The sequence below is a fragment of the Akebia trifoliata genome, chromosome 8 (genome assembly GCF_017979445.1).
Source record: "Akebia trifoliata isolate Shusen 1 chromosome 8, ASM1797944v1, whole genome shotgun sequence".
Classification (NCBI taxonomy): Eukaryota; Viridiplantae; Streptophyta; class Magnoliopsida; order Ranunculales; family Lardizabalaceae; genus Akebia; species Akebia trifoliata.
This window is the reverse complement of record NC_141382.1, coordinates 27181674-27194289: the sequence shown is the minus strand read 5'-3', so window position 1 is coordinate 27194289 and position 12616 is coordinate 27181674. Positions and strand designations below refer to the sequence as shown.

At 37.5% G+C, this 12616-nt stretch overlaps 1 protein-coding gene across 1 annotated transcript in view; it reads right to left on the bottom strand.

Moving 5' to 3' along the window:
• The window catches only part of CDC5 (cell division cycle 5), a 25485-nt gene extending 13093 nt beyond the window's left edge, over nucleotides 1–12392 (bottom strand). Inside the window, exons 1-2 of the mRNA XM_086450773.1 lie at nucleotides 12104–12392; nucleotides 9443–11176 (exon numbers count right to left, since the gene is read on the bottom strand). Of these exons, the coding sequence (XP_086306899.1) occupies nucleotides 9443–11176; nucleotides 12104–12280 (1911 nt within the window). The 5' untranslated portion in view covers nucleotides 12281–12392. The remainder of the gene's footprint in view (nucleotides 1–9442; nucleotides 11177–12103) is intronic.
• Between the last annotated feature and the right edge of the window lie 224 nt (nucleotides 12393–12616).

Sequence of the window (12616 nt, the reverse complement as noted above, 5' to 3'; positions counted from 1 at the left end):
AGCCACATTAACCAGATCTCTAAACTCAAGTGTGAAGAGACTTGGTTGGAAGGGGAAGAAAATGTAGTGAATGCAGTGGTGGACTTCTACACGAAGCTTTACTCGGAGGTACACCGGAGACGACTAAGGCTTAATAGGTTTGGTTTTGATCAGATTTCTGAATAGTAAAGAGTGTGGTTGGAAAGGCCCTTTGAAGAAGAAGTGCTCCGGGTGATAACTAGCTTCAACGATGATAAAGCACCTGGGCCAGATGGGTTCTCTATGGCTTTCTTTAAGGTGTGTTGGGAGGTAGTGAAAAAGGATTTGATGGAGGTGGTTCAAGACTTTCATTATAATGGATTCCTAGACTTTGGTTCAAATTGCTCTTTTGTAGCATTGATTCCTAAAGAGGGGGTGGAGGACATTGTGGACCTCAAACCCAGTAGTGTATAAGATTATTTCTAAGTTGATGGATGTGAGATTGAAGTTGGTATTGCCAGTGATTACTAGTCCAACTCAGAGTACTTTCATAAAGAGAAGGAAAATTATGGATGATGTCCTTGTGGTGAATGAATGCATAGACTCTAAGAGAAGATCAAGTGAACAGGGGTTGGTGTGTAAGATTGACCTAAAGAAGGCATATAATCATGTTAGTTGGAGCTTCCTAAGGTACTTGCGTGGGCGCTAAAGCTTTGGGGATAAATGGATTCGTTGGGCGCTGATGTGTGTTTCCTAGCATCATTTTCGATTTTAGTGAATGGCACACCTAAATGCTTCTATAGGAGCTTGAGGAGTCTAAGACAAGGAAGTCATCTATCACCTTTCTTGTTCTTAATTGTAGCGAAAATTTTAGGCAGGATGCTCAGTAAGACAGGAGAGAATGGTGATATTGTTGGCTTTTCCCCAGGCCTAGGTGGACCAATGGTTTCTAATCTCCAATTTGCTGGTGTTCGTGGAAACATCTGATAAGCAGGTTGAATTTCTAGGGGTGGTTGTGTTGTTTCAAAGCGGTTTCGGGGTTGCCTGTAAATCTCTGCAAGAGTAAGGTGTTCCGAGGTTGGGGAAATTCCGAGAACGCAATTTTTGGCGGCTTCTATGGGTTGCCAATTGGGGTCATTTTCATCTACTTAGTTGGGTTTGCTTTTGGGAAAGGCTTACAGAAGTAAAGTTGAGTGGGATGTTGTGGTGTTGATGTGCAAGCAAGGTACTTTTTGAATGAGGGAAAGCTAACACTCATCAAGAGTGTGTTGGCAAGTATGCCGGCCTATTTTCTCTCTTTTAACTATGCCCGAAGTGTGGAAGAAAGGTTGGAAAAGTTATTTTGTGATTTTTTATGACATGACAGGTTTGGCAAAAAGAAGTATCATTTGGTGAGTTGGTAAAAAGTCTGCAAGTCCAAGGTGCTAAAGGTTTGAGAGTTAGGAAGACTTAGGGTAATGAATCAAGCTTTGTTACGGAAGTGATTGTGGAGAAGGTGGTTAAAGCAAAATTTGGAGTAGAGACATTTGGGTGGGAAAGTAGAAGTTTGCGGTGCTCTCTTTTGGTTGTGAGGTGTAGAAAGGGATTCTTAAAGTTCTTCTAAAGTTCTGTAAGAGTGTTAGATTTGTGATAGGTTCAGGGGGTAAAGTTTGATTTTGGGAAGATATTTGGTTTGGGGTGACATCATTCTTGGTGAGGTTTCCACAACTAGCTTTAATTTCTTTAAAGAGTGGTTTACTAATGTGCTCCTTCTTGAACTAAGATGAGAGAGGAGGTTGGGACCTTGGCTTTAGAAGGAACTTAAATGATTGGGAGTTACAAGAGGTGTCTTTGCTGCTTCAATGCTTAGAAGGTGTGAGGATTTCAAATGAGTTGGAAGATAATTGTCGTTGGAGCAACAATCAATCAGGGATGTTCTTAGTGAGCTCTTTCTATGATTCGATGATGGTCACAAATTCTAACTTTCCAACAGAGTAGATGTGGAGTTAACAGTTCTAACAAAGGTAGACTTCTTCATTTGGTGTGTGGTGCAGAGGAAGACGTTGACTATGGATCAGCTGATGGTAAGAGGTGTTCGAGGGCCTACGTTTGCCTTCTTTTCCTAGGAGTTAAGGAGATTAATGGTCATCTACTACTTGATTGTGCCTTCTCGAGAAAAGTTTGAAGCTTCTTTTTCAACAGGTTTGGTGTGGAAGGGTGCCTCCCAACTTCTGTATTGAATTTGATTTATTCTTGGAGAGAGTTAGTGATGTCTAGTATAACACACAAACCTGGAGTTTATGTTAAAAATCAGGTTCTAAGATGAAATCCCAAGAACTAGGAGTAACAAAATAATCTTTATGTCAAGCAAAACAGACTAGAAACTTTTATCTAGGTTTGTAATTGATGAAAATCAATCGCAAACACTAAAATTAATAACCAATATCGGGTAAGTATGCTCAAAAGAAAAAAAAAAAACAAAGAAAGGGAAGAAAAGTCTTTTCTTTTCTTTTATTAATCACTCTTCAAACAAACTAACTCACTAATGAATTTGTTTATTGGAGCTCCTTATATAGATAACTCCTTCATAACAACTTAGAAACCTTCTAAAATATTAAAAAATGAACTTCTTAATCTATCTATAACATATTACTAACATTTTAATCCTGTTAGAACTCAATTTAGACATCCAAAAAGACTTCTAATTATAACCTAAAGAATAAAAACGAATTTTAGAAAATAACATAAACGTAAAACAAATTAAAAACTAACTAGGAAAATAAACTTTCTAAAATTGAAATAAAAACTAACTAGGACTACTTAAGCAACTTAAAAAATAGAAACTCAATAAAAGAAAGAGTCCTAAGAGAAGTTAGACTAAATCTTGTGGACTAGTCGAAGATTGGATCGAGTTAACTTGGTCAATGTTGCTGGTTTCTTTCTTCGATACATCTTAACACGATCATAAGCATTGAGATACGTGTCGACAAACCTATCTACATCAGTGAGGCGGTGCTTTTAGTGATGCACCATGTTTGTAATATGTTGGGTTATTTGGAAATAGCATAATAACAGATGCTTTGAAGGAAAAGAAGCGGATACTATTGAGAGATGTCATATTTGGTCCTTGCTTGTATCTTCTTCTAGTCCAAAGTTTTCATTGAGTTCAAGAGAGTGTTCTTTGTTGATTTTGTGGCTAGATGGGATTGAGACTGAAGTATTTCTTGTTCCCAGTGTGTCGTTGTATTTAGTTGGTATTCTTGATCACTTATTCAATAAATTTTGTAGACTATCAAAATAAATAAAGGGCTTAAAGATGTTATAATTCTTAAACAAATCAAAAACAGCTATTTTGTGGTTTAAACCAGTAAAAGAGGCAATAAGATAATGTTTCTAGGGTTTCAAGTATGTTGAAAAAGAAATATGTGAAGAATCTAGGGTTTTAGAAAAAGAAAAGAAGATAGATCTATTGGTATCACACCAATATTATCCTTGGAGGCTAGGACTCACAGTTAGGATTTCTTGAAGCTTCACACATCCAAGAGAGAGAGCTAGCTGCAGTTGTTTTTATTCATCCGATCTATTAAAAAATACAAAATAAGACCTATATAGCGTTCAATAACCAAACCCTACATGCTGAAAAAAAATAAAAAATAGAAAGTGTTAAACTACACCTAATGCAAAATGATAATAATAATAATCATGGTTTAAAATTTAATTTCATGCCAGTGTTTCAGTTTTTTTAAAAACCGAAACATTATGAAATATTCCCAAAACTTTCGAAACATTAAAATAAAGAATGTCTTTCATAGTAGACCGAGGTCAAGGGGTATTTCATCAGTTTGAAAACACGGGGTATGTCAAATGTTTATCAAAACATGTGGGGCTGATCTAAATGATCTAGTCTTCTAGATGAAACCAAGGTCAAGGGCATCATTTTATTGAAAGCTTCGTTTGAAGATAAAAAAGGCATAGTTTCACTTTCAAGGAGAAGACACAGACGAAGATGCAGAAGACGAGAAGATGAGAGAAGAATATAAGAGCAAAGATTCGACGTGGATCCAGCACAAATCTGGTGATCAACCACCCAGGTACCTCTCTCTCTCTATCTCTCTCTCTGGTTTTCTTTTCCAGATCTCTCGTGGATCTGTGGATCAGGAAAAAACAAAGGAAAATGATTGAAACTTTAATATTTTTCGATTTGGAGGTTATTTCATCTCGGTAAGGTAAGAATCTGAAACGTTTTGTACAAAACATTACAAAATGAAACGAAATCTTAAACCATAATAATAATAATAATAATAATAATAATAAAGTTGTTAAATATTCCGAACTATGCCCACTATTATTTGCAATGCCTAAACCACCCATGTGGATCCTCCATCTAATAAAGAAGCTCCCATGTATGACCCACTTAATTATCATCCCACTAGGTCAAGGTTTGGGCTTGATTGTTTAAACTCTTAATTTACTCATCTTGTAAACTTAAAGGACAGCGATTGATCCCTATGATAGTCAGTCTAAAACCCTAATATGTCTTTGTTGAAACTCTGTTCTTTACCTTCTACAACTATTCTTGCATGATAGATGGTCTCCTCCACCTTTACAAAGACAATGTTAGGGATTCGCCTCAAATATCCACATCTAATATGGATTCTTGTACCATCAGACTACAATGATGGTGTTCAAGTCCATTTTCCCACAACCTAGCAAGCTACAACAATGAATTAGTTTTGTTACATACCAAACATGCAAGGGTCAGCAAAAATTTCATAGCCACCGCATATCCTCACATCGTCATCATCTAAATGAAACACCATTCATTAGATGCAAACTATTAAAGGATCAGAATCATTAATCATTATCCTTCTTCCACGTCGAAGGATGTAAAGTACCCTACGTTATTTGGGGAAAAAAAAAGAGGGAGAGAGGCAAAGATGTGGATTAGTTTGAGATTGAGAGCCCTCATGCCCCAAAGACAAAAGGTCTACTAGAATATCCTAGGCATTTCAATTATGAGGAATTGCACCTACACATAAGTAGAACTATAACTCAAAGAAATTGGACTCCAATCCAATCCTAAATCCCAACTGCACCCAAATTGTTATTATATGCATACTTTTCCTACATTTAGGGGAAAAAAGGTTACAATGCATGCAAGCTCTTTCGGCACTCCATGCATGGGTTAATTTTCAACGTTCTTGGTTTGTTTCTTTTTGGTGTAAGCAATTTAAGGGCTTCAAAGGGTTGATTTTTTGAAGATTTTTTGTTTAGGTGGGATGTTGTTGTATTGGGAGATTGTAGTTTGCCCTTGTTTTTGCGGACTTCTTGTCCTCTTATCAATAAAATTCCACTAATCAAATATATCTATATCTATATCTATATCTATATCTATATATATATAAAGTGAGATGACTATGGCTGGTATAAGAACCAAGTAGTACGACAACCATATTGGATGTGTGTTTTCTATTTGTTATTGAAGGAAATAATATTGAAATTCCGTTTTGATAAGCAAAATAATTTATTGAAAAGGAAAGCAACCCACCACAATTACAAGGAAAAGAAATTAAAAAGAACTACAAAAGCAGGAAACATAACACAACTACCTCAAGCATCAAAAAATAAATCTAAATTAACCAAAAGATCCTCAAAAAATACTCATTTAAATTCTCTAAAGATTCTACTCCAATATAACATAAGGCCTAGAACGAACATGAGAACCTCATCAAAAGAATGCTCAATTCCTTCGAAGACCTTATTGATCCGCTTCAACCAAACAACCCAACATACGACAAATGGTATTGAGAGATATTGCTTTCAAGTGCCAACTTTGAAATAAGGAAAAGAGCGAGAATGGAATACACTAAGAAATTTTGAATAAGGAAAGAAAGTGAACCCACACCTCCCTTGAAAAAACAGGTAATAGATAAGGAGATAGGTGGTTAGTAGGAAATTGACCCTTCCCACATAAAACCTTGGTGAATTGAGTTTTGCAAGAATCAATGTAGGTTGGAGTCAGTAGGATTTCTTGCAGAGGTTTCCAATTCGTAATGAGTTTTACTACAGAGGAGGATCCCTCAATCTATGTCATAAAAGATTCCAACATTGGAAAAGCTATTTGCTGGTGCGCAGGAGCCGGGGTGCAAGGCCACAGAGATGCAATTGGAAGATTGCTTTGGTCGAAGCAAGGAGTACCTGGAGAAATCAGTCCTTGAGTCAAGTTTTCAATTGTTTTAAAAGGGATAGGGTAGCTATCATGCTAGGGCCACACGTTGATGTAGAGATTTCTAGGAGTGGAGATGACATCTGGGGCTCAAATTGCAGGACGGAACAGGACTCATGTGGCTTACACGTTTTTGCAAGTCAGAATCACGAAGCTTGGATTCAGATGGTGAGTTGTCCCATGTGTCTGATCCGTTGGAGGACTCATTAGTTGACGAGTCAACTTAGAGCAATACCTGATGGGAACCCATGCACTGAGGCCCAAGACGAAGGGGAAAGTTCATCTCATGAAACCACCTTATTATAGGAGGTCCTGCTAGACCCAGATTGAAGGAGAATGCCATCTCTTGAGGTCCATGATGTTGTACAAAGCTCTTCTACGGGAGGTTATGCCGAGGGCCCATTTGCAGAGTCCCAATATGAAGAGGAGATTTCGGTCCTTGAAGTCTTTGATGAGTTCAGACACAAGCGGTAATGGATGTTGTTGGGGGACAATGTGTTGAGGCCCAGCACATTTTGGAAAACACTTTATATTGTTCTAACGGGCCATTGGACCAATCAAGTCTGGTGCAGGTAAGGGTGTTGGGTATCATCTTCTGTTCTTTTAGCCCTCTTCAGTGTAGTCGACGCAGATGGAGGAGGAATGAGAGATTCCTCATCCTCAGGTATTGGATTGGGTATGCGATCTTACACGGCTTGGCATGTTTTGAAGAGGGTTGAACATGGGCTCAATTTTCTTATAGTGGTCTGCTTGCAAGGCTGCCTCATTTGCTTGGTGTGTTTGGAGCTTTCAGCATTTTCAATTTTTTCGGTTGCAACAACCTTGCCACGGCGTGGATAAGCATTTCTTGATGCTCTAGGACTCATTTTGACCATTTGGCTCCCTCACAAGCTCAAGTTCAATAGCCAGAATGCCAATATGGAGTTGTAGTTCTAGTAAAAGGTACAAGGAGGATGGTTTTTGTGGATGGGGAGTAGAAATTGGGCATGCTGCTATGTTCTTAGGGATGGTGGAGTTGGAAAGGGTATCAAAAGCTGTTGATGATCATTTTTTGCTAAAAGAGCTATCAGAGAAGCTGCTTGATAATATGATGGAAGCCTGGTTGAAGATGGGACTGTCCTTCAAGCAAGAAGGAAAGGTAACAAAAATCATGCTAGATGTGGCCTTTAAGACAGTGAGGAGGTTGCAGTGTATGCAAAATGTTGTTGCTGGCAGGCCGATGTGGTGTGCGGATAAGGTGGTTGAAAGGTCAATAGACATCTCCCTCAGATAGAGGTTTGAAGCTAAATTTGCTTATCTCAGAATAATGAGACCGATTATTGATGACAATGTTAGAAGAAAGAAGAGGAATGCTAGATTAGAGAAAGAGGTGCAGGATTTTACGGGGAAATTTGAAGAAGTCGATTGAGTTCCCCTTAAAATCCTCAGGTCAAAAGAAGACACGGAGGCAAGAAACAGTTGTTCAGTGTGAATTAAATTTTTCTCTTGGAATGTACGAGGCCTAAATAATAAGTCTATGCAAAGCTTCAACAAAACTGATGCTTAGGCATCATAAAATGTATTTTGTAGTGCTACAAGAGTCTAAATTTGAGTGTGGGTAAACAGATTATTGGTGACTTATGGGGTTTTCGATCTAAAGGTTGGAGTGTGTTGCCTTCATGGGGTGCTTCAAGAGGTATCATTGTCATATGGGATGAGAAAGTATTGGTTGTGGAGGATCTGATTAGTGCTTTCTCAATATTGAGTTTGTGATGCAAGACGATGAGGGGAGATAAGAAAATGAAATTTGATTTTGAAAAAATAGGGGATTAAGGGAAATCTGGTTGGGGATTGGAGAGATAAGAAAATGGAATTTGATTTTGAAAAAATTGGGAATTCAGGGAAATCTGGTTGGGGATTGGGTTAAGGATTTGGTTTATGATTGGGTGAGGATTAAGGATTTGATATGGGTTTACGATTTGGGTTAGGATAGGGTAAACCCAAAAGGTAAGATGAAAATTTTATTTCAATTATTATAGGATAGAGGAAAAGGTTAAAGGTTAAGAGAAAAGATAAACGATTCAAGAATCAAAAAAGGGATTTCAAGAATCAAGAATGGGATTTCAAGATAAAACCAAAAAATTAGAAAAGAAAAATAAAGATTAAAAGAAAAAAAAGATAAAGGATAGAAAGATAGAACCTTGGAATCACACTAAGAATAGTGGAGAACTCACTTCACTCCATGAAATAAACACATTTTTTATTCATCAAAATCTTCATTATCATTCATTAATAATAAAAAAACCCTAATACAGTTTATATAAAGAAAATTAATTTAAGAATCCTAGTCAAACTAAAATACCAAATAAATAAATCTTATTTTCTTAACTTTCTCTCTTCTAATTTTCAAACCCTAATAAACTTAAATAAAAGACAGTAAAATTATTAAAATGTCCCTAAATATTATACTAAGACTATAGGCCAGTAAAACATCAAAATAAGCCCAAAAAACATGAAAATAAAACCATAAAACAAAAATCTAGATAAAAACTAAAATCTACTCTTTAAGATTTGATGTCCCCATCAATTCTCTTCAACTGGGAAGATTTCACCACTGACGAAATAAAATTGTAATAATTCTCATCATCGGTTGTGTTCCGCATTAATTTGTGTGGGGGAAAATCATCTTCGTGTTTTCTCTGGAGTGTAAGGTCCTTCCAGTGACAAGGTACGGGTTTAGTTTTGGGAGGCGCTAGATGATAAAAGAGTCATGTGGAATGAGCCGTGATGCTTGGGGGTGATTTCAATATGATTCATTTCTCTTACGAGAAGTTGGGGGGGGGGGGAGCAAAGACTATGACACGTTTAAGGGATTTTATGAATCGTAATAGTTTGGTAGGGGAAGATTTACTTGGTCTAATAACCTGGAGAATGTCGTTCTAACTAGATTTGATCATTTCCCAATGTCATTAGATTATCTTAGAAGGGGCAATCAAGATAGTCGTCGAAAAGATAATTTTTGTAAAATTCAACCACCCATGTCTAATGTTCTCCTCCCCTTCCATCTCAACCCCATTGAACCTAAGCCTCGATAAGTGACATTTTAGCAATTTATTGATATCAATAGAACACTAATAACCAAAGCATACAATAATGTAGTTGTCATCTTACGTTAATAAACAATAACAAACAATAGATGAAGATAGAACCATAGCAAAATCATCAACCACCAGATAAACCTTGCATTGACAAGTAGATATGCATAGTTCAAGGATATAAATGAGTGAAAGCTTTTGATACCTCTTTTAGTTCATCTTCTTCGAAATCCTCTATATCAGGTATGGAAACAATTGAGTTTCCATTTGGAGCACGCTTGCCCCCTTTCTTTTTCTCCTTGACAACTTTTTCATCAAGTGGATACTTGGCATTATCATGTTCCAATAAAGCTAGGAGCTCCTTTCTTATCATTTCATCAGCTTGCTCAACCAGTGTAGGAGGGGCAAAAGAACTTTTGTCTTCATCAGCTCTCATCAATGAATTCTTAATAAGCTCTAATGAAGCAGCCGGAGGTCTAGGGAGCTCCCTCTGCAGTACTTTTGATCTCTTCCTAAGTAATGCCTGAAGCCTTGCTTCTTCCTCAGCCTTTTCTCTAGCTATCTTATCTGACATATCTTCTTCAATTGTTTCAGCAGGTTCTTCATTTTCTTCTGGAACTGGTTGGATAACTATCTGATACTCATTCTTAGGCTGTGGAAGAGTCGTTAAACCGGAACGCAAGTTTCTTCTCAACTCAGCCTGCCTCCGGAGCTCAAGTTTGGTACTATCAAGCATATCCATATCTTCATTAATGTGAAGCTCATCTCGGATAGGAGTTCCTTTTGGGGTCACACCAAAACCATACCCATCTCTTGATGGAGTCATGCCAATTCTAGGAGTAAGACCCATGTTACCAGGAGTTGACAAAGGAGTAGCCATTGGATTTGGAGTCTGAATTTCCCTTTTTTTAGGCGTAACACCTGAAAAATCTGATGGGTGCAACTCTGGATTATCCCCACCCAATAATGGGGTTTGTGACTCTCTCAACCTTGCAAGGTTTTCGGCTTCCATCATAATAGCATCAGCCTTCCCACCAGGTGTCCTTTGTGGGGTTCGAAATGGTGTCATCCCCTGTCGTGGAGTTTGAGCATAATTTGCAAGAAGAGCTCGTGTAGCACCACCACCACTTCCTTCCACAAGTTCCTCACTCCCTGAAACAAGATCACTAGCATAACCCATCTTTGCAATTTCCTCTAATTCATGATCCGAAATTTGGGGTGCGGGAAGCATCAGTTTCGATCTTTTCCTAACAGTTTCTGGATCGTTTAGCTTGTTGACTTGCAATATAGATGATGGGGCATCCTGCCTTTGTGCAATTTTGTTCTTTCCAACATCCTGTTTTCTTAATTGTGCTTCAACATCAACCCTTCTTTTCCCTTCGAGTTCTTCAATGGTGGTTGGGAATTTAGGTTGTTCCACAGGTCTGTCCTCATCACTAACATCATAAAACCCAGGTGGAGGCTTTTTCTCGAAGGGGATCTCAGCATTATAGTCTATCCCCTTTCTTTTTCTCTTCCGATGCCTATTATCTATTCCAGCTGCCTTTAGTTCTCTCCGTTTCTGCAAAGAGGCAAGCCTCCTTGCCTCTTCAAGCTGTTTCTCCCTGGCTTTTCTTTTAGCTTTCTTGCCCCTAGTGTTGGCTAGACGGGCTCGTGCTTCTGAGAGCATTTCCTTTTCATCCTCATCCATATCAACAGGATCGGGACGTGCGGGCTTGGATTCTGGGTTCGGGTCAATCTCTCCAGGACGCAATTTCCGTGGGTCGTCGTTGGGTTCATAATTCTCGTCCTTGACACAGGCAGCATCAAGAAGTTTCTCGTAACGTTCAAGACACTGTGAAGGAGTCCGACCCACAATCGGTGCAATTGTTCTCCATTGGGTTGGCATGAGTTTAGCAAGATGCAGCAGTTTCTCATCTTCTTCTCTGGTCCACTCAGTCTAGAAAATCCAAAACAATTAAGTCGTCAGTTCCCACAAAGAAAAAAATGATATTAAATTGTTAACACTACAGCAATTTCAAACAATAAGATATACAAAAATAAAAAAATAAAAATAACATAGAATTAGAAACAATAAGATAAGTTGCGATGTTCAATAACCAAATAAAAAAGCTCCCATCTCATATCAGAAAAAAAAAAAAAAAAAAGAACACCAAAAAATAGTTGAAAAACATAGAAATTGATAAAACAATAAGAAGAATGCAATCTGATCAGTAACGAAAGGTGAAAACTTGAAACAGAAAAATAAAATATCAAATTAAAAAATTCCAGTCCTCAAACCAAAAAAGAGTAAATGATGAAATCTAAAACAGAATGCAATAACAACTCCTTAAATTAAATCAACCAAGGAACTTTTTTTTTATCAGTAACTAAGGAACTTCTAATCCAACTGAAAATAACAATGGCTCTAAACATGAATAAAAACCTCCCATAACCAAACCCAATAAATTAACCAAATAATTGTCACTATAGGATTTCCAACCAAAAACACATTATTTCTCAAAAATCCACAAAACACACAAACCTTAAAATCAAATCAACAAATCTAGGGTTTTTCAGATTGTGAAAAAACAAAACCCTAGATTAAATGAAGAACTATCAGAGAAACCTCTTATCCAACTGAAATAACAATGGAAGAGAAAAATGAAGGAAAAAAATGTATAATCAAACCCAACAAATTAACCAAATAACTATCACAAATTCACAATACGATTTCCAGCCAGAAAACACGCATTTATCGAAAATTCACAAATAACATACAAAACTTATAAATCGACCAACAAATCAAGGGTTTCTCCCACTTTGAAAAGAGAGAGGGAGAGAGAGATTTGAGAGAATAAAACGAAGAAGAATGAATCAAACAGACCTTTTTAATGGATGGATCGAGCCACTCGTACCATCTCGCCTTACACTGCTTGGCAGATTTACGGACGAGAAGTGAAGAGATCCGAGCCCACTGATTCTTACCATATTTCATAACAGCAGCTTTGAGAATCTCATCTTCAGTGTTCTTCCAAACACCACCCTTGATCATGATCCTCATCTTTCCCCTCTTTGTTGCCTCTTACTCTTCTTCGGCTTCTAGGGTTTCAGGTTTCAGAGAAGAAGCCAAAACCCTTTTAGCTCAGTATGAGCTCTCTCTCTCTCTCTGTCTCTCTATAACTTAACACAATCTCGATCTGTTTTTTGACGTCCGAGTTGCCTCGAACGAGATAACCACTTAACTCTCTTTACAATGTACAGGGAGATTCTATTGGCACGCCAACTTTTACTTACAACACACAAATCCTTTCGAAGGTATGTTTGATTGCATGGAAAGTGATTTTCCATAAAATTTGAAATCCATAAAAAAATAATGGTGAAAAATAGATAGGGTTGT